Source organism: Lotus japonicus, chromosome 2, assembly GCF_012489685.1.
Source record: "Lotus japonicus ecotype B-129 chromosome 2, LjGifu_v1.2".
Lineage (NCBI taxonomy): Eukaryota > Viridiplantae > Streptophyta > Magnoliopsida > Fabales > Fabaceae > Lotus > Lotus japonicus.
In genome coordinates, this window is record NC_080042.1 from 12,055,941 (window position 1) to 12,083,877 (window position 27,937).

At 37.5% G+C, this 27,937-nt stretch overlaps 1 protein-coding gene and 1 long non-coding RNA gene across 2 annotated transcripts; both read left to right on the forward strand.

The window, feature by feature from the left end:
- The first annotated feature begins 3,245 nt into the window (after positions 1-3,245).
- Positions 3,246-7,341, forward strand: LOC130737595 (uncharacterized). Its single transcript, XR_009018803.1, has 3 exons — positions 3,246-3,344; positions 4,845-4,921; positions 6,509-7,341. It is a non-coding gene; the product is annotated as an uncharacterized LOC130737595 (long non-coding RNA).
- Positions 7,342-9,198: 1,857 nt separating this feature from the next.
- On the forward strand, positions 9,199-11,494 carry LOC130737596 (glucan endo-1,3-beta-D-glucosidase ARB_01444-like). The gene has a single exon (XM_057589408.1). The coding sequence runs from the start codon at positions 9,282-9,284 to the stop codon at positions 11,295-11,297; it is 2,016 nt and encodes a 671-aa protein (XP_057445391.1). The 5' UTR covers positions 9,199-9,281; the 3' UTR covers positions 11,298-11,494.
- Positions 11,495-27,937: the final 16,443 nt, after the last annotated feature.

Consider the following 27,937-nt stretch of genomic DNA (forward strand, 5'->3'; position numbering starts at 1 on the left):
ACTGAACGTATCATCTCACCACTTCCCTCTAGTGTTTTAAAACTCGGCTCGGTCATCGACTCGGTCGAGGTACTCAATCAATGAGTCACTGGTCGGACCAGTGAGTCAATGGGCGGACTGCTTAACTCGGTGTATATTTAAAAATTTAAATATTAATAATACAGCTCATACAACTTCACATTTTTCATATTTTTCAGGGATGTAATTATATTTATAATTAATAATGTGCATTTATTGTCAATTAACAGCATGTGGCATAGTGGGAAGGTAATATTTTTATATCCTCCATGTCCTGTGTTCGATTCCACCTGTTAGCATTTTCAAATTTTTTTTCCCTTGTGTGCTGCAGTAGTTGACCCAGCCGGTTCAACCGCCTGAGTTTGATTGGTTTATTCCGTGTTTGACCGGTTTGATGACACAACCGATCTGAACCTGCGACCGGACCGGCCTTAGGACCGAGTTCCGGTCGGACCGGCCGGTCCAGGTCCAGTCCGAGTTTTAAAACTATGCTTCACCTTTTTTTTGAACCTTTTCCTTTTAGTCTTTTAAACTTTCCACCATTTTCTCTATCTTGCGTATTCTCATTTCCAACTTTTGGTATTTTGCAGTTACCTACTGCTGCCTTGGATATAAAATGGTGTAATAGAATACTAATGTAATTCTGAATATGTTGTGTGATTTTCATTTTCATTTTTAGTTTGATATTTTTCATTTTTATTCAATATTATTACCTTTTATTTATATATTTATTTCAAAATAATATTAATTAATTGATAGCGGTAAAACCGGTTGAACCAATGAACCGTGAACTGGTGCCCTCACCGGTTTGATCATCGGTTCGGTTTTAATAACCTTGGTTTTTGGTCTATTTTCCATATGTGCGACGATCCGGCGAGAATCGGCGGACATCGGCGGAGTAGTTAAGACGTATAAATGGTAGGGATGAAGTTTTGAAAAAGAAATCGAGTTATTTGGAAAATTTTACAAAAAGCTCAAAAATTTGAGCACATAAAGAGATTGAGAAAAGCGATAGAAAAGACGATCAAAGGTAAGAAGTAGGATGAATACCTCGATGTCGATCCGTAGCAACTGACAGCACGACGATCGGTCAAGAAACAGCGAAAATCTTCCTCTCCCTCTTATCCTCTCAAGCTCGCGGGTTGGGTGATGGAAATGGTGAAGATATTTTGATTTTTTTCTAATTATAGGAGAGAGAAAACGTGGTAAAATGAATATTTCACGATTCTGATTTTTCCTGTACATTCCTCTATGGATTCTAAGTGAGTTTATGACGACATAAATCCAGAACTCAAAACAGGTTCCTTGGATTTGAAGTAAACGATCCAAAAGCGGTATGAATCAATTTAACCCGAAAAAATACTTTTTGCAGCTGACGTCGGATGAAGAAAATTCCTTCTAAAGAAAGGTTGCAATCGTCGAAGGAAATAAGATCCACGCGGATAGAAACTTCGTTAGAAGCTCCGAATAGAAAAAGTCTTCATTCAGGGCTTATTGTCTCTAAGATAGAGTTTAGCTTCATCGGACATCCGAGAAGTGAAACCCATCGTGCGTACAGTCCAGGGTTCCATATCGAAACACTGGTCATGGGAAGAGAGATTCTTATTTTTCTAAAGATTTTGAATTTCGCTTAAACAGTGCTTTAAGAGCGGAAATTAGCCTTAAGGCGAAATTGGAAAAGGCTCGTGGTATAACTTGGATTGACTATAGTACGATCCTTAGTAATTTTCTGAATTTTCTCCTTCATTAAGTCTTACAGTTCTGCAAACACTTGTTCAGGTTCCTTTCACGATACATCGAAACCTAAGCGTGAATAGGAAACTAATTATTTAATCTGTAACTAAAAACTAGGGTCTTACAAGGTGTATGAGGCACCTTTCAACACCTCCTTGGTCTTTCCGCCTTCGGGTTGCTAGTTGGGCAGATGCGGTAGAACTAGGAATGTGGGCTCTCTATTTAGTTAAGTTCATTTCAACCCGTAATATGTTGTTTCTTCAGTGGTTTAAGATCCACTTTCCTTGTACTACACTGCCCTACCCATTTGGAATTTGTTTTTAGTAAGACTTTGTCCATTGCTGATGACCCGGGTTTTGTCTTAGTTTTTAGGGTATTTTCTCTGCTTCTTTTTAGCATTTTTCTTTATCTCATGTCGTGTTTCATGTTTTTTCATGCATATTTCATTTTATTTGTGCATTTGCATTTGTTAGGTAATTTAGTGGTTCTTCAAGGACCTTTTTCCAATTTTAGTAGAGTTTTGGGTCTTTTGTTAATTGTCATTAGTTTTGGGTCCATTTGTTAATATTGTGGGTGAACTTAAGATATTTTTCAAGTGTGTTTTCAATAAGGTATTAAGTGCAAAACTGAAGATGCAGGGAGTAATGAAGGTTGTTTGAAGTTGTAACTAAAGGAAGCTTAAGAGTGGCTGTCTATGACAATTGGCGCTCGAGCGCCAATTAATTGATGCTCGAGCGCCAATTGGTCCTGTAAGACCCACATTTTTTTGAATTATAATAATTAGTTAATTTCCGACTCACGCCTAGGTTACCGTGTAAGCGTGAGAGGAACTTGAACAAGTGTTTGACAAATTGGATAACTTAATGAAGAAGAAAGTTCATAAAATGACTAAGGATAGTACTGTAGTCAGTCTAAGTGATAGCACGAGTAATTTTCATACCCGACTGAGGTCGAGAGTGTCCGAAATATGCTATTTCCGCTCCTAGAGCACTATTTAAGAGAATTTTAGAGTTGAAGGAAAAATAAGACTCTCTTAGTATTTTTCCCATGACCAGTGTTCCGATGTGAAACTATAGGCTGTACACACGATAGGTTTTGCTTTCCGGAAGTCCGTCGAAACTAGACTTTATCTTCCCGGGGACTTTAATTTAGACCCTGAATGAAGAGTTTTTCTATTCGGAGCTTCTAACGAAGTTTCCATCCGCGTAACCTTATTTCTCTCAACGTTTGTGATCTTTTTCTAGAATGAAGTTTCTTTATCCGACGTCAATTGCAAAAAGTAGTTTTGCGGCGTATCTTGACCCACACTACGTTTGAATAGTTTTCTCAAATTAAAAGAGGCTCGAAATAAGTTCTGGAATTCTGTCGCCAAATACTTACTTAATATCATAAGATGAAATTACTAAGACGGCCGAACCCGATAAATCTTTCTTTTTCTCATTTCCTCTCTCCTATAAAAGGAGAAAATCAAATTTTCTTTCTCATTTTCTCCTCTTGGCCGTGGGTTCCTCGAGAGAAAGAAAGGGAGAAGAATTCGCTCACAACTTGCTCATTTCTTGCTCAAATCTTGTGGTTCTTGAGGGCTTTGAAAGGTAACAACCTCCTCTTCACTCTCTTAGCTTCCATTTCATCTATTGGAGTCTATTTTTCGTCAAGCTTTTGAACCCTATTTTCGTGGTTTTGAGTTTGAGGCATGTTTAGCTTAAATTCTTGTTTCATTTAGCTTCTATGCACGCTCTAATGATCATATTGGTAGCTTATTTTCATATGTGATTGAAGTTGTTGATGATTGTGATGAATTTGCTCTAAAAACCCATTTTTGGCTCCAATGTTAACTTGAATTGGGTTAGAGTCATACCCATGCTAAATGTATTCACATTACTCGTTAGTATATGTGTGAGAATGAGCTATGTACAATCAATTTTGAGAAAACATCAACTTTGGATTTTTAGGTTTCAATTGGGCATGGTAAAATGTTAATTCACAAATGAAGTTGTATGAGTGTTTGAATGGTTTTCCTATCCTAGTTAGTGTATAAATATGCCTAAGAATTAATTAGATTCAAAAGAGAAGTTGGATTACCCTATTTTTGGAGGGGGGCCGTGAGCTTGTTTGTGTGTTGAGGGGAGGAAAATTCCTCCTTTGAAGATTAGAATTGAATCAATTGATGCATGTTTTTAGGATATGTTTTGGAGTAAGCTTGAGGTTGATTTTGTGTTTAAATGATTGGGTATGCTAAGTGCTACTTGTTTCTTAAGTAAGTGCATTTTAGGGCATAATGGAATCCATGATGAGAAATTTAGATTCAATTATAAGCATGGTGATTTAAAAATGAGGTGAAGCTTTGGGAAAAATTATAGAGACCTGTCCAGGTTTGAAGCATAATCAAGTTGCATGAATTGTACATTAATGAGAAAGTAAATGGCACTTTACTGTTTAATTTTTGTTGTTTCTGTTCTGTTTTAAGTGCTGCTGTTGCTGTTCTGTTTTTAATATTGCTGTACTGTTTCTGTTTTTGCTGTAATTGCTGTTGCGGTTCAGTTTTTATTGTTGATGTCACTGTTTCTGTTTTTGCTGTAATTCCTATTGCTGATCTGCTGTAATTGTTGTTTTTGTTGTTGTTTTGTTGTAACTGTTGTTGTTGTTTTACTGTTGCTATTTATTGTTGTTGTTTACCATGTTTCGGTGATGACATGCGTAAAAATGAAGATGAAATTATATGCTAAAATGAGTTGCTAGTATTTGGTTATTTGTTGGGTTGAGTCTAAACTTGAATATGTGAAATGTGTCCAAGTGTTTTCTTATGTTCTAGGCAAGCTAAATGGTTAAGCATGTACTAGGAACATGACTAGGTTTATTCCATGAATATGATGATATGATTTGTGTTTTAAGATGGAGTCAGAACCTTACTTTATTATGTGCTAAGTGCTTATGTGTAAAACTTGAGTAGAGTCAAACTCACCCATTTGGGGTAACTCTTCCATTCTTGCCTACGTGTCTAACTCTGAAGTTTAGGAAGCTTTTTCCGACGTTAGTGAGCATTTTTAGATCGAATTGTTTCTTAGCGACTAAGCATGAATATTTTGCTTAAGGTTTGGATCGAGTTGAGCTAAGGAAGGAAGATTCAGAACAAGCTGTGAAGTTTCAGGATAGAGAAGAATAACCCAAGGTAAAGGCAACTCTCATAGTTATTAGCTATATGATTTAGGCATCGCTAACTTCAACCTGTTTATTGCTTTTGATTATGACTGTTGTACTGGACTGGGAAAATGATTTATGAGGCGTGCGTCTCCGTTTTCTGGAGGCGTGCGTCTCCGTTTTCTGGAGGCTTCGGCCGTTTACTGGTTTCCGTCTTATTGTTTTATAGTGGATAGACATGTTCTATTGCTCTAAATTGGCAAAGTGCATGAATCTGTTTTATGCCCAAACCTTATGGGTATATCGACTTTGAATGCGGAGTGTTATGAGAGTTAGCAAGTAGAATCTGTCGGAAGGACTGTGCTACTGTTGACATGAAGGATCGAGGCTTTCGCCTAAACAAGGACATGGGGATCTTTAATCTGTTAGACTTTGAAATAAATGAATGCATAAGACTTGATTTGAGAATAAATTCCATAATGAATTAACTCAAAATAGAACACTTTGAATAATGAAGATAACCCATTTTGAGGAAAATTTAGGATATGAAATGAGCTCGAAAATGGGAAGGGTCGAAGATTCGAGGTTCAAGGAAAGATAATGATTTGAGTTGTGAACATCATGAAGAGGAGCCGTTATGAGTAGAACCGCCATTCAGTGCAGGTGCTACTCCTTGTTGTGAAGTGATTGGTCAAAGGACCGACGTTTACCTTAGGGAAAAATGATAGAGACATGAATCATAGCTAGACACGTATCCGGGTGAGGACGAATCGTGATTTGCTAGCTCTTGCATACCTGCATGACTTGATTAAGAGGCTTGTCCTTAATCCTATTAATTATTCTTTGATTAAGAGGTTTGTCTTTAATCATATTATTTATCCATCGATTAGAGAGGATGGACCTTAATCGTATTGTTTACCCCTGGATTAAAGTGGCTGGACCTTAATCCTATTAATTACTCTTGATTAAGGGGTATGACCTTAATCATATTATTCGTTATTGGATTAAAGAGGATGGACCTTAATCCTATTATTTGCTTATGGATTAAAGAGGATGGACCTTAATCCTATTATTTGCTTGTGGATTAAAGTGGTTGGACCTTAATCCTATTTTTGCTATTTGATTAAAGTGGTTGGACCTTAATCATATTATTTGTCCTTGGATTAAAGTGGTTGGACCTTAATTCTATTATGTGTTAGTTGATTTAGAGGATTGACCTTAGTCATACTAATTGTTATTTGCTTAAGAGGTTAGACCTTAACTCATATTACTTGGATCGATTAAGGGGCTAGTCCTTGATCCTGTTATCTGCTTGTTGATTAGAGAGTATAGAGTTCATCGTGCTAGATGATTGACCGCTGAGTCGTGCGTTTCCATTAGTGAGACGTGATGCTGCCCTGGCAAGGAAATGAAGATACATCTATGCTTAGACGGCGAGTGATGGATTGATGACTTGACGTTCAAAGGATAGAGATTGACTTATGTTGTGTCTAATTATTATTCACACGCTACTTAACTATGCTAAATCAAGCTAGGACTTATATTACATTACTCTAGGAAGTTGACCCTTTCTGCCTTGTTTGCTTTGTTTGTGTTTGGGCGGTCGGCAAACTGCCAGGCCCTAACAGGTGTGTCTCCGAGGAGCTGTTGATTGCTGCAAGAAGGTGATTGGACTGATTGACGATGAGACTTCCTTGGAGTGAGTGAACAAACCGAAGACTGGTAGAAGTAATAGTTAGATGTAAGGCTAGAGCCTTGGGTAGAGAAGCTTAATGTTATTGGTTAAAGCTTATAGGGATGGTTGTATAACTTACTTTGGTTTTGGGTAGGTTCCGATACATTGCTCTTCTACAACTCTCCAGTGCGGGGATTGTAGGAAGTATATTGGACTTAGGGTGTTATCGCATTCTGAACCTTGTTGTCTGTTAATGCATTACGTTATTGTATATTACATGTATAGAACATCCGTCGTCACTCACGAGTGCTTGCCTTGTTAAGGCCGGATGTATGGGTTTGGGCAAGTATATGCATATCAGGTTTTGAAAATGTTTTAGAAAACAAATAAAAAAAATATACCCTTATTTGTAAATTCTTTTGTAAAATCATTTCATTTTATTTAATAGGTTACTAATTATGACCGCCAAAAGTTGGGGTGTTACAGGTCCAGTAGCTCATGTAATTGGCGCTCGAGCGCCAAGTGGTGTGTCTGAAAGCTGTTATAAATACTAGATTGAGTTGTTTTAGTTTTTATCCTTTGTACTTTGTAAAACTCAGAAGGATAAGTGCTTCTTGGTGATTGTGAGAGGGTTTCTAGGCTTGTAATCAAGGTTCTTAGCCAAGCATGACAAGGTTATAGTCATGCTTGGCTAAATCTCTCTTATGCTTTGATTTTTTTGTAAGACTTCTTATGTTTAAGTTATAATTCCAGTTTCTATTGCATATGTTTATGAATCTATTCTTGAATCCCATTTTCTAAATTTCAATCTAAGCTTGAATGCATGCTTGCTTTATGTTTTTCTACAATGAGGACAGAAGTTAAGTTGTGGATTAGGGAACTGATTTGGGACCCCTTCTATGCTTTCTTCTAGAAATAATGAAGGGGTTGAGGTTTGTTGATCTGAATATTGAAAACTTAAAGCCACAAACAATTGTTTAAGTACGTAAGAAATTGGTCTTATCCTTTGATTTGAGAGTATTACCTATGTGTGGCCTCGATAGGTAGTTTATTAGATTAGAGTATCAAGAAGATATTTAGACTTCATAGGTTTTGGTTTGGTTTTCTTAAACTGACTTAGTTGAGGAAGAACCTAAAGCATTTTCAATATCTGTTTTCTTATATTTTATCAGTACTACTTCGAAAAAAGTTTGTCACAATAAAACAAAACTTCAAATTCAAAACTTAAACTAGAATTTTCACTCACAATCCCTATGGTTCGATAAATTAAAATTGGGCGAAATATGTACACATGCAGATTACCCATCAATTAAAAAAAAAAAAACTTAACATAATCAAACGGTGCAGAATTACATTATGCTAAACTTTTAATATATAGTACAGTGCGTCACCTCTAATTTTATAGATTGTAATTATTTTCTTTTTGTCTTAATTCAATTACCGACACCGTTTCGTATTTATGTCACTTATACTTGTGTTTATCATGATCCATCTTTCCACTTCACTGCATATATGACATTGTTAGATGTTGGAAACCTATGTATATGTGTTCTCATTGAGAAACCTTGGTTTTATTTCTTAACGTGGTCACATTCGCGTAATTTTAATTTCTAGATAACTTTCAAAAAAAAAAATTCTAGATCATTATCCTTAAACTTCAATAAATATTTCAGTCCCCTTTAGTCTTTACTCCCACTCATCCTTCTGTCTGAGTGCATCCCCCTAAAGTTATTCAATTAATTAAATTCGTTATCCACTAAAAAACAGTGCTTCTCCTCAACTTGTGCTAAAATCTAGTTGGCAATCCCAATAATTTAAAGCCAAGTAGTCAACCATCCAACAATTTATCAGGATCTAATTTCAATTTTTTTATTTCTACAATAAAATCTTATTATGAGAATTAAATAAAACAAGAGAGGGGTAGAAATAATCTAGATCCTCTTTCCCCTGGATGGTGTCTCATTGAGATTCCAATTAATGAAAATAATGTCACGTAAGTAAAAAAATCAATTGTTGGGACATTTATAACCTTATGTTGGAGTTTTTAATTGATATGATACAACTTCATTAATAGAACATAACATGACACTATTAGGGAACTAGGATGCAGTTAGTTTTTTACCGCATTTATTTTTCACTGCGACAATATTGTTTGAGTTAGGTAAGACTACTATAAACAACAAATATCTCAATATCAAATATTTAACTCAGCTATGCATTACCGTAGACTTAAACTCAAGATTTATGGTTACCTTAGAACAACCTAATGTCACCTAATTTACACATTTCACGTGGTAGTTAGTAGTTACATACCTTCTTTCAAAAAAAAGTAGTTACATACCTATATGGTTATTTTAAATTTATTTTTTTGTAATATTAATTTTATTAGTGAGATAAGAATTATGTTTGATTGACACTCTACATACAATTACATCTACTAAGATAATGAAGAAATTAAAAGAGAAATATCATAAATATACCAAAAATACAAAACCTTTGCCCACTATCGTACTCTAGACAAATTGATAATTTAACCAAGTTGTACAGTAGTTGCCAATATTGAAAACACAACTCACAATATTGGTGATCATTGTACTCACGACACACCATCAAACTCTATAAAACTCACAATTCATCACCATCACAATCACCATTCAAGCATTCACAACCATAATCACAGGCCATTGCAACTTTCCTTAGCTGCAAGTCTGCAACAATGCCTAACAACAAAAAGGACACACCTTTCACATTCCCTCAAGCCCACTCCACAGTTCTCCCTGACCCCTCAACCTTCTTCTCCCAAAACCTTGTCTCACCACTCCCCACAAACTCTTTCTTCCAAAACTGGGTCCTCAACAATGGTGACAACCAAGAGTATATTCACCCTTATCTCATCAAACCCTCAAACAGTTCTCTTTCCATCTCATACCCTTCACGCTCTGCAAACTCTGCTGTCATATACCAAGCCTTCAACCCTGATCTCACCATCACTTCCGCTGACAACAAAATCAAACAAAGCTCCAATAAAAAACACACAATCTCATCCTATACTGATCTCAGTGTCACAGTGGATATGCCTTCTTCAAATATGAGCTTTCCCCTTGTCAGGGGAAGCCCCTATGTGACTGTTCGTGTGACTGAACCAACCCATATATCCATCTCAACAATCCATGCCATTCTCTTTGTGACTCCATTGGATCCATCGCTCACCAAGTATAGTTTTACCCTTAACAATAGCCAAACATGGATCATATATGCTTCTTCCCCGATCTTTTTAACCAGAGGCAGAGACACCTCTGAAATCACTTCTGAGAGGAGTTTTTCTGGCATAATCCGATTAGCTCTATGGCCGGACTCTGATACGAAATACGAAGCTATTCTTGACAAGTACAGTTCTTGTTACCCTGTTTCAGGTGATGCTGTGCTCAGAGAACCCTTCTTTATGGAGTATAAGTGGGAGAAGGAAGGTTCAGGGGGGGATTTGCTGCTATTAGCACACCCTCTTCATGTTAATCTTTTATCAAAACATGGTGTCACTGTTCTTGATGATTTCAAGTATAATAGCATTGATGGGGAGCTAGTTGGTGTTGTTGGTGATTCATGGCTTTTGGAAGCAGATCCTGTTTCTGTAACATGGCATTCTACAAAGGGCGTGAAAGAAGAATCGCGTGACGAAATTGTTTCAGCACTTTTGAAAGATGTTGATGGTCTTAATTCATCAGGAATAACACAAACAAATTCTTACTTTTATGGGAAATTGATTGCAAGGGCAGCAAGGCTTGCATTGATAGCTGAAGAGGTTTTCTTCTATGAAGTGATTCCAAAGGTTGTGAAATTTTTGAAGGAAACCATTGAGCCTTGGTTGGAGGGAACTTACAATGGGAATGGATTTCTATATGATGGGAAATGGGGTGGAATTATAACCAAACTAGGTTCTACTGATACAGGTGGTGATTTTGGATTTGGAATTTACAATGATCACCATTTTCATTTAGGGTACTTCCTCTATGCAATTGCAGTGCTTGCCAAAATAGATCCAGCTTGGGGTCGGAAATATAAAGCACAAGCCTATTCAATAATGGAAGATTTCATGAACTTAAGCACAAGATCAAACTCAAATTACACGCGTTTAAGGTGTTTTGATTTTTACAAACTTCACTCTTGGGCTGCTGGTTTGACCGAGTTCAACGATGGAAGAAATCAAGAGAGTACAAGTGAAGCTGTAGGTGCATATTACTCTGCAGCATTGATGGGAATGGCTTATGGTGATGCTAACCTAGTTGCAATTGGATCAACACTCACAGCATTTGAGATTCTTGCAACTCAAATGTGGTGGCATGTGAAAGAGGGAGGGAATTTGTATGAAGAGGAGTTTACAAGAGAGAATAGGGTGGTGGGTGTTTTGTGGTCTAATAAGAGAGATAGTGGACTGTGGTTTGCTTCTGCTGAGAGGAGAGAGTGTAGGCTTGGGATTCAGCTGTTGCCTGTGCTTCCTATTTCTGAAATTCTGTTTTCAGATGTTGAGTATGTGAAGGATCTTGTAGAGTGGACATTGCCTGCAATAAGTGATGGTACTGGAGAAGGATGGAAAGGGTTTTTGTATGCATTGCAAGGAGTTTATGATAATGAAGGTGCATTGGAGAAGATAAGAAGGTTGAATGGTTTTGATGATGGAAACTCTTTGACTAATCTTTTGTGGTGGATTCACACCAGAGGTGGAGGTGATGAGTAAGAGATTAATTTGGTCATTGACCATGAAGACAATGCTGGTTTGGTTTTTTCTCTTTTTTTCTTTTTCGTTCTTCCAAGACATGTATCCGGCTGCGTCTACCGTGAGTCTGTTTGTAAGTGAAGCACCATACTTCACAAAAAAAAAAAACGTGAAAGTACTAAAATAACCTCTTAATAATACTGATTTTCCAGAAATAACCCTTCTTTAATCTCTTCCATCTTCCACCTTCTGATTACTTAACCAAACTCCCAAACCCTAGTTTTCACCCAGACTCCTCACCGCGCCGCCGTCATTCTCGCCGGCGCCGCCGTATTCCTCACCGGCACCACCAAATTAGGCTCTGTCCCTCGCAATATCTCTTATGGTTGAGCCTTTCTGAGATTCACAAACTCAAACAAGCTTCAAAAGGTTGATCCTTTCCAGATATGAGATTTAGCCTTGGTGGTTAACCGCCGCTACAACGAACTCCGCCCCTCCACAACCTCCTCCGACCTTTCCTCCTTCCATGATCCTCTCACCTTCTCCTTCTCTTTTGCACTCCAACCTAGCCATTTTACCCTTTGTGGCATGGAGATCTTTCACAGATTCGATTTGAAGCCTGACCTCTGCTAGGAAGAACGCTGCAATGGAGATGAGCGGTGGAAGATCGCCGGAGCGCAACCATGATAGAAAGGAAGAGAGAGATGCAGTGGTGTTGGAGAACCATCAAGATCCAATTTTTCCATCTACACACAAAGATTCACTCCATAAAAAATCATTCTTTCTGATTCTCTAGCAAAATATGGAGTGGATCTAGCAACTCCCTTTGTTCTATGGTAGGAATCCCTCCGATTTGATTCACATTCAACATATGCTACAGGCCGGGACTTAGCAGCTCAAGTCTTGATGTTACTTCTTGATTCTTCTTCTGTTAGGATAAAAAACAGAGCATTTGGGCTTGTTTCTTCTATTTTGTAGTCATGGGTTAGATTCTTCTTCTGTTAGGATAAAATCCAGTGGTGGTTCGCCGGAGGAAAGAGAGTTGTCCGGTTCAAACACCAGGGAAGGGGAAGAAGATAGTGAAATGGGCATTATCGTAAATGCATATTTTAATTTGAGTAAATCTTTAATTTTTGAAATTAAATATGAGTAAATCTGAGCCCTTGATTTATTTAGTAATATATCCTATGGATGATATAAAACTGAAGCACCGTGTGTCAGTTTCAAACTGACACACGATAGACGAAACCCATGTATCCATTCACGATTGGGAACATTGACGTCCGGATTAGGCTAGTTCTTCAAGCGGAGTATTTCCATATGCAAGAAACAAAACTGGTACCTTTTTAAAAATTTAGAGTTTACTTATAATAAGTAATGTATTTCTATTTTTGAAAAGAAATGAGAATATGATTACAAATTTTCATGCATTGTATCATCAGTTATTCAACTCATGTTCGGTTCTTTCAATCCGTCGCATGAATAGTAATTAATTATAATTCATTCACATTCTCATTTCATTTTCACTTTCATTTTTTATCTATCTCATCTTTTAATCATACCGCTCATCCTATCTCTTTACTTCCTAGAACAAAACTTAATTCAATATTAATTAAGGATCAAGCACTCATTTTCATTTTTAATTCAATACATTGCCAGTTCTTTGGCATGCGGGTAAGTAACGTGAAAGCCTATCAAGTAGCAGCAAACCTTCACTTTTTTAGTGTCTTTATTGCGATTTTTCATTTTTAAAAGAAAGCCGCCGGCTGCTATAAATTTTATCAATTTAAAAACGCTATTTAGTCAACCAAAAAAATTACAATGATGATAATCTTAATTATTATTTTTAAGATTAAAAAAATGAAGTAAAATGCAAATCAAGTTAAGAGGGATGGCTATTTATCATTGTTCACGAAAAATGTCAGGGATTGAGCTCGGCTAGTCGGACACTCAAGTATACATGTCTAATACACATATTGATAGCTGGCTTATTAATGAAGAAACATTAAACAACTTTGAAAGGATTAATCAAAGGGCTAAAATTTGGGTGCTTTCTTACCATAGGGCAATATCATATGCATGACGACTGAAAATTTTGGTCCCAAACAATTTCTCTTCTAGAATAATTGGTTGTTAGATAAAGATTTTGAACAGCTGGTAAAATTATGGTGGAACTCTGCAATGGAAATTGAAGGGGTGAAAATGCCAGATAAGAGAATGGAAAAGATACTCAAGTTCGAACACAAGGGTAAAAATTAAGGTGCTTCAAGAAAAATTGAAAGTGATAATGGCAAAGGTTGGTGGATGAAGGATCAATTCCAGAATTGAGACAAAAGTGAATACAAATTTTGGGGGCTTATGGGATAACTTTAAGGTTGAAGGTTGGACTAACAAAGCCCCTAGACCTATTGTGTGCAATAGGAATTTCTTCAAGCATTTATGGTAATCGATATGCGAAGACATAACTAAACTGTTCGCAAAATTTCAAGCTTCTGGAAAACTAGTTAAGAAACTAAATGCAATAGTCATATCTCTATTTCCAAAGGTTGGTGCCCCGAGTCAGGGGCGGATGTCAGTCCAATCTAGGGATGGCAATGGGTCTCGGACCCATTGAGTACCCGCTTAAAATACCCATAATGAGTAGGGTAAAAACCCGTTAGATGGGTATGAGGTTGGGTATGGGTAATTACCCGTAAAAATTAGTGGATACGGGTGCGGTATGGGTAGTATAGTACCCAACCCGCCCCATACCCGCACACTTTATTAATTATTTTTATTATATATACACACTTTGAAATATATATATATATATCAACAAACTAAATTAAAGTTATAAGTTTCTAAGTTACTCTTTTAAGAATGAATGGTTTTACTTATTAAATATTTGGATAGTCTTTTGTATTTTTAATTCATGCTCTTTATTTTATAATAGTAGTTATATATTATTTTCTTTTGGAGAATGAAAATTAAATATTTGTTAACTAAATTGTGGGTAATGGGCACGGGTACGGGCATATAGGTATCCAGAGGGTACGGGGATGAGTATTCAAATTGCTACCCACGCGGGTATGGGAACGGGTACGAGTATCTTTTGATACGGGAATGGGTACTATAGTACCCTACCCAGATCCTACCCATTGCCTTCCCTAGTCCAATCCATTTGATTGGGCACGTTATTGATAGCAAAGGTGTTTGCTGCAAGGTTATAGTAGGTCATGTCAAGGTTGACAACAGAAAACCAACTTTCCTTCACAAAATGAAGACAAATTGCGAACTCCATTTTTACTGCCAATGAAATGGTAGACCTCTTGAAGGAAAATGTGTGTGGTGGATTTCTTCTCAAGGTGGATTTTGTCAGGCATATGACAACGTGGAATTGAGGTTCGTTATTGATCTAATAACATAAATGAACTTTGAAAGAAATGGCTAAACTGGATGTGGGCATGCATTTCTTCTACTTCTCTTACGGTTTGATGATTGCATTTTTATGTATATTTTGATATCTTTGTAGCCACTAATATGACCTATATGCTTGCTTTAATCTTATTTTATCCCCAAAATAATTAATTTAGTAAATCCTTAATCTTAGTCTTAAATAGTGTGAATAATATCTATTTCATGTATTTAACTTGAAATATTGATGCAGGGATGAAATTCATGAAGAAACAAAGTTTAAAGTGAAAAATTGCATTTTTAGAGAGGCTGGGTACTGAGAACCAACTTGGGGGCATTGCGAACCCAAAGAAGCTAAGGAAACATTGTTCTATAAACAACATGGCGCTGAAAGGCGAGCAAAGCATCATTTGGGAGGGTCTTGTTGAAAGATTTTTACCAAACCACTCTCGAATCCTCCAAGATTCAATCATAGTATAGCAAAGGGTTTTTATCGTCCTCGGGGAATTGGAAATACAATGTCGTTCTCTAGCTAAATTCAATAAAGGTTTCGGTTGATTGTTTTTATATACGTTGTAAACATAAAAGAAAGCGGTAATAAAAATGGGTTAAAACAGATTGCGAAACTGTTGAGATTGGGTTTCGCACCTTAACAACTATGAATCCTTTAATTCAACACATATGAACCATTCTATTCTTGATTCCATCACACAAGTTCTTATCTAACTCATTAATTTCTTACATGAGGACGGTGGTTGGGTCGTCAGAGCAGTTATGAGCACAGGGCCTTGCTCTACAAGTTATGAGCAAGAGAATGGTGGTGATGGGTAGCTCTAAAACTGAATGGATTGGTCGAAACGACGAGTTACAAGTTCAAAAACTCGCCGGAGAAGTAGAGCCTCGTCGTTTTCGAGATTTCCTTGCCCAAAGCTTCACCAAACTGACCCAGATCGACTCCTTACCCTTCTAGAAGCCCATTGGATCAAGAATTACGCTCTGACCCAAATTTTAATTTTCTAACTAAAATTTTAGGTAATGTTGGGTAAAAATGTTAGACCATAATAAGTCATTTGATGGGATAATTCTTAGGCAAGTGTACATAATCGTTATGCAGTAATGAAAGATATCAAACTCAAGAACTGTGGTTTTCTAAATTAATTTCACTTATTAAATTACTAAAAAAAACTAATTAACAAAGGTTTGAGGTGAAAAAAGTGATGTTAAAAACGGACAAAGTTCTAGAATTGCAAAATTTCAAGAAAATTTATTGTGAAGTATTGAAAGCAGTTAAAAAGGCAGAATGTGAGGTAGGATTTCATCAACCTCATTAATGTTCTTATAAAAGACTAATTAACTCATGAATACCTAACCTGTCGATGGTGCTTGCATAGATTTCTAGGTGATAATCTCTTAACTACGTAGAACTTCTAATTAAACCACTAACACTAATCTCTTAGTTCCTGTAAGACCCTAATTTTATGATTACTATTATTTATTTTAGTATGGATTTTCAATGATTGATGATTTTCTTGATTGATGTGTGTGAAATTTTCATGAAATGTGTGAAAATATTATTGTTTTTATGAAATAATAATATTTGTGTGTGAGAATAGTTTAATTTTGTGAGGTTTTGACCCCAAGATGGGGTGTTGGGCGAATGTTGATGAGAAATTAGGGTTAGAGGCCGGATTTATGATGTAGAGGTATGATTTTGATTTGTTGTGAGTTAGTTGCAACAAACTGAGAGAAGATAAGTATGTTTTAATAAAAGATTGAGTTTCTTTTTATAAAAAAGAAAGAGATTTAATTGATTGATTTCAGTTTTTTTTTAAAAGATAAGGATTTTATCTCTTTTTTTTTAAAAAAAAACCTAAGAGATATGATAAGATTTGGTTTTCAAAAAAAAAAGATTGAGTTGTTTTGAGAATATTACGTAATTTTGAATGATTTTTAGACTGGTCTTAACGACCTAATATGAAGAAACTTCCTTCATAAGAATTGTAGCGCTCTCTGTTATCTAAATTCTCCTTTTTACTTCATTACATTCCGACCTTTGTAGCTCGAGTTATTCATGTTTTAGTGAGCAGAGGTCAAGCTGTCTTGTTTTTCCACGATTTGATGCAAGGGTTTGCTTATCCCGAATTTTACCTTTAAATTCTAAAGGTTTGGGTTTGTTTTTATAATTAAAATGGGGGTTTTCTTTTATTTTAATTTTTTTTAATTAAGAGGTATTAATTGGATTAAGTTGGGCTTGGGTAAAATTTGGTGGAAAACCCTAACCCATAGTATAGCTGCCGGTTTTGTGAGGGAGAGAGGGAGGATTTTCTTTTCTTTTTCCTTTGTCACAACTGAATCAGAAGGGCAAACACACTCTTGGGTTTCACGTGAGATTCCAGCAAGAAAAGAGAGAGCTTTTGAGAGAAAAGAGAGAAAGAGGGATCGTGAAAGAGAGAGAGAGAGATTGTGAAAGAGAAAGAGAGGAAGGGGAAGAAGAGGAAGTTTGAGAAGGAGATCAAGGGAGAAGAAGGCACTCAAGCAAGGAGCAAGGAAAAAGTACCAATCTCTTCATTCTTCATCTTCTCTTTCTCAAATCTTAGGCCAAGGTGAGGGCTATTCTAGTTTGGGTAAAGTATAGGAAAATGCATGCTTGAAATCTCATGATTTTATGTGAAAGTTTGTGGCTTTGGGTGATCTTTAACACGGGGGACTTGTATGTATGATTAGGGATCCTTCCTTGCATGTTTAGAGTGAAAAAGGTTTCTGTTTTGCTATGCCAAATCACGTGATGCCATGATCCATGATGATTTCATTCAAAACCTTGCTAATTTTGTCATATATGCCTAAATCTAAATTGATGAGTAATAACATGTATTGGATTGAGTTATATGTTGATGGTTATGATTGGAAAGCTTGCTGGAAATTGATATGTGAAGCATGATCAAGCATGTTTAAAAGTTTTGAAAACCCTAGATCTAAAGCATGCCACGGCCGAACCCTAATTTGTGAGGGTTTAGGCTATTTTTCTTATCCTTTGATTTATTTGTTTGAGTTGATGTATGTTGCTGATATTTTACGACTTAGTACATGAAAAGCATGACTATTTGATGTGCTATGAAGGTTGGCCGAAACCCTAATACTCTCTAGGGTTTGGGCATTGATTTGGATGCATGTGAGAGTTGTTTGAATAATTACTATCTTTGTGGGGAACGGGGCAAAACCCTAAACCTCTTGAGAACTATACTATGCATGAAGACTGATTATTGTACCCTAAATTATGATATGAAGTATTGAACCTTGAGATGTGAATTCGCTTGCAAGTAGTGATTATGTGGTTATAGTGCTAGTTATAGGCTATAGACCATGAGAACGATGGTGCCGTTAGAGACAAACGGTGACTTGCACGCGAGGGAGATTTGTGGATCGACTGTGTGGTCTTCACGTGATAACCATGATTTAGTCATGGGATAAGGATTGACTGTGTGGCCTCCTTGAGATTTGTGGATTGACTGTGTGGTCTCCACGTGACTTGGGTTGACTGTGTGGTCCCCTTGTGTGTTCATCTGCGGATGATCGAGATTGGCCAAGGTGTTGAGGTGGTTGTGTGAATGGTGAGGACGTTAGTCTAACTGAACCTTATGTTTGCTAACTAGAACTATGGGATGATGATACTCTTGTTAGTCGTATTGCTTATATTTGATTTGTGATTATTTGTGAGTCTTGCATGAGAACTAACCATCTATTATGTGTTTACTTGTTTGTTCTGGGGGGGGGGGCAGATGGTTCGGACCACGAGCACGGTGCATTCCTGGAAGCTAAATTCTCCATGACGAGGATAAGGACGAGGCATGGGTGTCCGACGCACACCAAGTTCGTCGCATTTACGTCGGCAATTCCACACTTCGGGGAACCAATGAGAAAGGAGAGTGTGTTGAGGTTCAACAACATAACGAGAGGGCGAAGCTACCATTCGTGCCCTTTCGTTTCCAGACACCTACTGTGGAGTCAGAGCAATCCTCTAACCAGGAGTCGGAGTTGGAGTCAGATCCATTTGAAGAGACATCGGCAGAAACGAGTGAACCTCTAGTGGAATCCGAGGACTTACTGAAGGCTGAGGTGAAGGAGGATGAACTTCCACCACTACAAGGAGAGCCTTGGAACATGAAGGACCCAGATGAAGACGAGTGAAGGCCCAAAGCTTCTTTAGGCTGACACTTGATCAGTACTACTCGGAGAAGGGCAAAATCTATCGAGGTCTGAGGAATCATCTGTTGAGGGAGTTCACCAACGAGCCACTGCCAGATGACGACTACACTTCGGACGAAGAAGAGGAAGAAGAGAAGGCTAAGGAATAGGGTTGGGTTGAGTGACATTCACTTTCTTTTGGCGTTGAGAGCATCGAGTTGGGCATTGAACTATTTTCCTTTGCTTTTCGTTTCAGATATTTATTTTTGATGTAATTTTACCTTGGTCTTTCAGACACATGTTTCAACTCTTTCAGATGATTATTTAATTTAGAAGTTTTGCGTTATTAATTGGTTCCGCGAGTTTTAAATGGTTAAGTTTTGAGAATTTCGTAAAATTGGACTTTCAACATTAATTCAAGATTAATTAATTAACCGACGAAAATTCTTTACGAAATTTATGACGTTTTGGTTATTGTGTGACACTCGAGAAATCGGGGCGTTACAGTTCCTAAACGAGTTTAATTAGAGAATTAATATTCTTGGTTACTAGTCATCACAATTAAGAGTTACCCTTGTCTCTTAGACAGACGTTCTTAATCAATTGCTCACCGGATCCTTATTTCCTATCGATCTCTCAATCGCATAAAAAATAGCAAGATTAAACATTTCGCGCTAGGATTCAATGATAAAAGACGAGGAATTCATAAATAAAACTAAGAATAGTGAGTTCAAAAGTAATTCAAGACACAAGGTTGAGAGAGTCAAACCAAAACCCAAAGCACCTAAGAAGGTTAGCCAAGCATGGCCCAACAATCAATTCGAAATTAAATAGTTCTCCTAGTCCCAAATGATGCTAGGGCTCTCTCCTCTTCAATCTCCAAAGAAAAATACCTTAGAAACTTCTCCAAACGTTTCAAAACGATCAAAAATCGAACGCTGTCCTCTTTAACTATGAGAATGGCGCGAATCTCCAATGCAAATCTGGCACGATCGCGTCGTTTCCATAGCCAATAACTTTTATTTTTCTTTTTAATTTTTTTTACCTGATTTTCTTGAAATAAAATTAAAATAAATAAAAACTCATAAATAAACGAACTAAAATCCTAACTAAATTTAGTATTGAAAAATAGAGAAAAACTACTAAAATCATTAAATAAAAATACCCTAAAAAGTACTTTAAACTCAAAAAATAAACTAATAATCAAATAAATTACCCACAAAAATACCTTTATATCCCGGGGTCGACAAATGGGAATAGTAAAATGGCTTTAGGTGAAATGAGAGAAGTTATGTTATCCAAAGGAATATTGTGAGCTTGGAATAAAGGATTGAGACTTGTCCAATAAGATTTTTATGGGCAAATAAAATAGTGGTTATTGCCTGAAAAAGAGAGTCTTTAAAGCAGAGTTGTCAAAGCTAAATACTGTAGGAAGCTTGGTTAACCCGCAAATGCATCAATTTGGTGGGATGATATCTTTAAATCGTGCTTCATGGAACCAAATAGAAAATAGTTCGACGAAGGAGCGAGTAGGAAATTAGGGAAAGATTATACAACTTTTATTTACTTTTCTTTCTCGATTATATTAATGTCCATATTAACTTGGTTAAATATTAAAGCACACTAAATGTAAGCATGGTTATTAATGTTCATATTAACCTTGTATATGGGGAATGCGTCCCTTTTCGGGGAATTTGGAGATGGCAGAACAATGCCCTCTTGGGTGATAATAGCTAGAGTGTGATGAGTGCAGTCCAACAGATTCTCCATGATCACCATGAGCACATTACCTTTCTGTCTTCAGACCTGTCGAGTTTGTCAGGGAGTGGGGCGGTGCGCGGTGGAGTGTTCCCCCTACTGGAAGGCTCAAGCTAAATACGGATGGAGCTTTTGATCAAGCTGGCATGCGTGCGGGAATGGGGGGTCTCGTAAGGGATGCTTCTGGTTCTTGGGTGTGCGGTTTCTATGCAGGTGCTTCTAGTGCTAACCCGCTTCTGGCAGAAGTTGAGGCTCTCATGATGGGTCTGAATATGCTTTGGGATGCTAATATGAGATGTGTTGATTGTGAAGTGGACTGCCTTGATATTGTCCAGGCCCTAGTAGACAGTACTTATCAATTCCATGCTCAAGCCACCAGCTTGCTTGAGCTTAAGTTGTTGTTGGATCGTGATTGAGATGTGGAGCTCAGACATGTTTCTCGGGATGCTAATGCCGTTGCGGATTGTCTTGCTGGGTTGGGTAGTCGTCTCCAATGCGCTTATACCTATCTTGAGGTTCCTCCTCCAGAGCTTTGTCCCCTTGGCTAGGGACTTGTTAGCCTTGTAGTTCTTCTTCTCGCTTTTTTAATTTTCCGATGTACCAAAATAAATATTAACCTTGTATATTAACCTTTTATATTAATGTCCTTGGCAAAAATATATTTAAGCCTTTAATAAACAAAGTAAATAAAAGTTGAAAAGTTTTTTAATATCATTTAGTAATATAAAATAAGTAAATATCTTTAAAGATATTGTTTGTAACCTAAAAAGATATGAATTTTGTATCCTAAAAATAAAACGGTAACATTTGTTCTTCTCTGTGTCTGTCTCTCTGTGATTCTTCTTCTACAGATACAGATACACAGTGAAGAGTGAAGCAGAAGGGAAGAGGGTTTGGCAAGAGTGAGTACTCGTGTCAAGAGTGAAGAGTGAAGCGTGAAGAAAGTGTGTGAAGAGTGAACTGAAGATCGATCATCGCCGCCATTCTCAATTTCGAGTGACTGAAGATCGATCATCATCGCAACAACCAGATTTGACAAGAAACCGTGTTGGGTTTTCTAATATGTTTCTTCTTTTCTGTTTTCAAACCCAAACAGATGAAAGGAAAGAACTTGCATTCTTGGCTACCATTTTTTCTCCTTTTCTTGTTTCTTTAATGAAAATTGAGTTTCAACCTTCAAGTCTTCAACCATATTTATTTGTGAGATAGTTCTTTGTGTTGGCATTTCTCCTATAGGGAACTTCTGATGGTGTAGTGGATTGCTCCCATGGGAAGCAACTTCGGGAACATTGTAAACAAGAGTATGACCCATTATGGATTAAAGGAGGAAATCACTGTGACCTTGAGAAATTTGTTGTAGCCATTGAGCTCCAATTAGTATGCTTCCAACTTGCTATTCAGCAGTGAAAGTGTTTCAAGCTTGTTGTAAGCATTTATGCTTTTTTCTGAGGTGAGAAAGTATGATGGTTCCATGTACAAAACATGTATTTGTTTTTAACTATTCATGATTAACGTATTCATATTTAACTTTACTTATTTCCCTTTAACCCCCCCTCTATTGTGATATTAGGACTACATTTTGGAAAGCAGCGAGTAGAATGATGTGTTCGTTAGTTCACAGCCTGAGTCTTCTCTAAGCCACTTCTTGTTACTGATTCTGTTGGTCTATATATGGACCATTCTATATACAGTCATTCAGTTAGTGAATGTACAAAAGATTCACTTTCTGTTCTAGTTAGTTTTATCTCTAACTCTAATAGTCATTGTTGTATTTATTGTGATTCTCTACACTTAAGTTGCTCTTTATATGTTCTAAGGGATGCTTATTGTTATTTAGTTTTGTTTAGCCCCTTGATATCTTCTTCTTTCTCTATCTTACCTGTTGATTTGATTTTCCTTGGCCACATTACAACCCTTGAAAAGACCTTTTGACTTTAGCATGCATTCAAAAAAAGTTTAGTTGTGGAGATTTGGTTTAGGGCCAAGCCTATGGCGATGTATTTTCTATGTGGAGTGGCTGAGTGAATTGTCTTAACCTGTAAACACTGACAGATTGGGAGAAGTGTACCTCTGTTTGATAGAGTTTGATTTCAGGACGCTTAAGACTCTAATTGGGTAACCTTTTGATCATCTCTGATTTTTATTTTCTCTATTTTCCTTCTTGGGCTAAGATACTTGCTTGAGGACAAGCAAATGTTTAACCATGGGAAGAATTGATGTGTGTGCATCTTGCATACTATTTCCATAGTGTTTTGCATATTTTCTTGAGTGTTTTCATGCATTCGTGTTAAATTTAGTATGCATTTTACTTGTTTTAGTTCAAATGATTTGTTTTTGTTATGTGTTCTGTTTGTAGGTGGATTTCGGTCCTAGAATTGGGAAGAATTGGATAAGAAGATTGCGGCTAGCTTGTGGGGTCAAATGAGAGCAATTTAGACCAAATAAAGAACCCTGTAGTGACTTTCAATTCTGCCAACCTTTCCAAGTGTTTTATTATATATCTAGCTTTCTGTTATATGGTTCTTGTTCTTTGCTTTTTCTTATTCCCATTCTTGCTGAAATATGAAACCAACTATGAAATTACTTGACAGAAAATTTTGGTTTGTTTCAGGCACTTGATGGTCTCTTGAGAGGCTTCTGAGACTAGGGTTTTGTTTTTTGTTTTTTCTCTTTAATGACCCAAGCCCTACCCTCCTAATTACTGATTAAGAGAATAAAATAAATCAAGGCAAAAACCCCTTCCCCTGAATTTAAAAAATAAATTCGGAATTAAGAAAAATTCTTCTAGCAAAATCGCTAGTACAGTACAACCTGACCTTCCGTCACTAAAACATGAATATCTCGGGCTAAAGAGGTCGGAATGACCTGAAACCAACGAGAGAATTTAGCTAACTCAGAGAGCTACAACTCTCATGAAGGAAGCTTCTCCAGATAAGGTCGTTAAGACCTCTAAACAATTCACACAAGGTCACAGACAGTTTTGCAAACAAATCAAACTTTACTTTTATTCAATAAATCACTTAAAGCAATACATAAGCAAGGTTAGGGTCTTACAAATAGCGCCGGGAATGAATGGATCCGTCTAGAGCCACCCGATGTCAAGACCCACATGGATTACCAACATGGAGACGCAGTGGGATGAGTAGTGAGCTATTGGCTTCGTCTTTGGAGCGGCGGAAATCCCAGGTGATGCGACCCATCGTGATGAAGAATCATGGATGGTGATGTTTTGGGAGGGATTTGTTTCCTCAATGGCGGTGAGGGAGGAGATTAGGGTTCCCAATCTAGCAAAATCAAACAGAGGAAGAAGAACCAACACTGTAGGAAGAGGGAGGCACCGACAACGGCAAGGAGGGGCGGCGCTAGGAGAAAGGCACCGGAACCCTACCAGACTCGTGTTTTGGGAGCTGAAGGAAACGCACGCGGGTTTTAGGTTTAGCAGAAAGAAAGCAGGGGAGAAGCGAAGGGTGAGGTGCACACGTGTCAAGAGAATAGAAGACATCTAATAGTCTGACACCTCATCAAATTGGCCTGAGAATTAATCTGGGAGTGACCCCTCATCAAGTTGGCCTCATGAAAGTTCTTCTTTTATAATATATATTGATTGATATTAATTATACTTAGTACTATGAATTTTTTAATGTAAACCAAGTCAAGCGGTTCAACCAGTGACCTAGTGGTCAGACTAGTGACCCATTGACCCAGTGCCCTGACCGAGTCGATCAATGGGCCGAGTTTAATAACACCGGTTCCAAGCATAAGATATGACAAAGAAAAAAGAAGAAATATAAATTCATCACTGAAATGAAATGTGGATCGAAATTGAGAAATCGTTAATGAGGAAGCTTGCTCAAAATTAAATAATCTCATCCCACCAATTGGACACGAATTTGAGAGAAGTGAGATATGGCAGAGTTACTGGCATGGGCAGCGGACGTTGTGGGTGGCGAAGGCGGAAAAAAGGAGGGATCGATCCCGATCATATGGTCGGAAGATCAGAGGAAGTACGTTTGGGAACTTGACCAGAAGGCGGTCATCTCTTCGCCGTTCGATCGATGATCTACGGCTCAGAGTGCCTCCCTCTGATATCTCGCGAGCCTCCCTCATCTCAACGCCCAATCCCTCGCCTCCAACAATGCCCTCACCCTTCAACTCAACTCCCACTCCGCCACCCGCCAACTGGTCACTCTTCCACACAACAATTTCATTTTCATTTTCATTTCATTAGTGCAAGGTGTGATTACAAGTCGGTGGTTGGTTCGAGTTGAATTTCCACTGGAAGAGCTAGCTCTACCATGATTTGGATATTCTCGGCTCGAATGGAATTGCGTCTTGTGGGGAGTAAATTAAAGATGAAAATATATTGGAGAGATGTAACTTGACGTCGTAAAATTTCAAAATATGACTGGATACAAATTAAATTCGAAGAAACTAGGTTGTGCAAAATTTAATATGAACTTTTTGTGAAAGTTGGGATAGATAGTTCAGGGTTTTGCTTTTACTCCAAATTTCAATTATTCAAAAACTATGTGATCAACTGTCTGAGACTTTTTCTTTTTTGTTGCTATGGGGAGGCCCAGCTTAGAGAGGTGACACTGAAGGAAGAAAATGCTGCTTTTGAGAATGCAATATCAAATTGCGTGAACAAAATAAAGGAGAAATTGCAAGAGAAGGATTTGCTGCAGAGGTTAGAGGTGAGCATTTTGATTCACTTTATTGTTGGTATTGGATAAGGTTCCTCTAAAAATAAGCTTTTCTATAACGTTTGCCATTTCAATTTAATATGCTTTGAAATCATGATTACAAAGATCTAAATAAGGAAACACTTTTGCTCACACACTTTAGAGACAAGCTCAATTTAAAGGAGCTATATTATATGCTGTTTGTGTATGCTATCAAGTGAGGTTCTTTTTTGTAGTACTTGATCTCTTTCTTTTTTTATTCTTGTGCTTTCTGTATCAGGAGATGGATGACACTGAAGAAACTGAGAGCTGATCAGGACAGTGTGCAGCTCCAAGCTTCGGAAGATGCTGGCAAATCTTGGAAATCTGGTTCTTGGGAGGAAGAGACCAAGACAAATGCGAAAGATGGATCAGATGCAGATGTGGAAGCGTCAAAATCGGCTATGCTAGAAGAATTGGAACAGAGGAAAAGAGATCTGGTTCGTTGCATCTTTAATCATGCAACTGTCTTTTGTATTCGAAGCCAAAGCATATATATTATTGTTCAATATACAATGAGTAATCGTCTAACAATGTCGGTCATATCAATACATGATCGATGGAAATTACTGTTGTTGCCTGTGAATACACATTTCATTGGTCAAATTAAATCCCAAATAAGGAGATATTGAGACTGTTTTGAAATGAACATTCACAGACTAAATTGGTCGACTAAACATATTAAGGGATCTTAGATGTAAATTTCATCATGTAGTGATTAATATGATCAATGTGTATCTCTTGGAACGAATATGACACTTGTACTGAAATTATTGCTTGTGATAAAATCGATAACTCTTTTTCCTTCCAGAATTCAATGGAGGATACGTACTGTGAGAGATTTGGAGAAGAAATGGGCAGTACTGCATGGAAATGCACATAAACAGCCATCACCAAGTATTATATCTGGCTTTTATTTATAATTTTTTTTTGTTGGAAGAGTGCCAAGAGAAAAAGTAAATAAACTAATTGGAAGGAGAGATTAAAGACAAGGCCGGTCCCCGGGCAAATAATAAAAATGGACCCTTAATAAAGATAAATATCTCTTGGAGACCAGATACCGTTATATATTTGTTGGCCCAAAAACATTCGGCCCAAAGCACACAAGGTAGTCGAAAATGGACTGAAAGAGAAAGGTGAAATGCGCCAAGTTAAAGAAGAGGTCGACCTCGACAAAGGGACGGTGGTGACTGTTACTACAAACACGGGCATATTTAACACGTGCAGCATTGACTGAGTCAGGTTTTCACCACGATGGCTGAATACGTGGCTAATAGGCGGTTGAAATGGTTGAAGAACACGATCTCCACCACGACGCAGGGAACTTCCGGGGCAAGCATCAGATCGTGGGGAATCAGACCCACTAACCCATCCAGTAAGGGAGAAAAACCGCCAAGAACACGCAGGATATGGAGCTCTATAAATAGGAGAATTCAAGTCAAAAAAGGGGTTCCAAACTCAACTCTGAAAAATTCACTAAAAAGCTCTAATGTCCGCATCAATGAGACTCAAGGAGCAAGACGTGATGATGGAGGAGTACGTTGCAGAACCAAATGTTTATCTTTCCTGCATTTAAGCTTGTCGCGTTACTTGTTAACTTTGCTAGTCCTGTTGTTCAATTTCGTGTCGAAATTTACGTTTCTTGCAGTTTCCTTTTTACTTTGTTACATTTTGATCTTCATGTAATTGGTCCGCGTTTAATGAAATCCAATTTCTTTTGAATCGGTCATTGTTGTCGAAAATATCAACTCACACAACACTTTGGCAAGACGTTTTCCCAAAATGACCCTAATTCTAAACTTCCTTTAGTCGAACTAAGAGGATATTTGTTTACCAAAAACCACCGTAAACAAATTGGCACGCCCAGTGGGACCGTTTTTGTGAAAACTAAGTTTTACAGAAGCGTTTTGTGTGTTTGGTTTATTGCATGCTATCTGGTATTTGTTACTTGCCTTGCTTGTGATTTACGTTTTATATGCACCTGAGAAGTGGTAAAACTGTAAGTATGGCAAGCAATCGAGGAAGAACCTCCCCCCAAGGGTCTAACGTGGGCAATCAGAGCAGTCCCGGGGGAAGTAGTGGTAACAATAATGAAGAAATATCTACTGGGATGGGGCCTGACACCACTATGCCAACCCAGAATGTGGTGATTTCTGCAGTTGCAGAAATGCCTGTGTCTAGATCAGTGCAGGCACAAATTGTCCCAACGGTGACAAGGGGAGTGGTAAACGTGCCACCAACCTCATTTATGCAGAATGTCTCTTTGCCCGTGAGAGACATGCCTTTTGGTATGCCTGCATCTATGATGCAAGGCGTACAAGGTACTGTTGGTCAATTCGCAAGTGTACGAATACCTCCGGGTTTTAAATTATCGAACCACAGGAAATTAGATTGCAAATTCAGTTTAAGATTCAAGTTTAAGGTTGAAAAGCAAGTAAAATTCAGTTTTAATAATTGGTTGTTTCTTGAGTTTGTAAAAAGACAAGTAATCAAGTAATAAAGCGATTGAAAACAGATATGAGATTGCCTTGGGTTCTTGTTCAACTATTTCAGTTTTAGCAAACCTTCCTATTCAATTAATCCCGAGTCTCTCCTTGATGTTCTAGC

What these genes read in the sequence shown, in the direction of transcription:
- LOC130737596 (XM_057589408.1), top strand. Translation starts at nt 9,282, where the DNA reads ATGCCTAACAACAAAAAGGACACACCTTTCACATTCCCTCAAGCCCAC.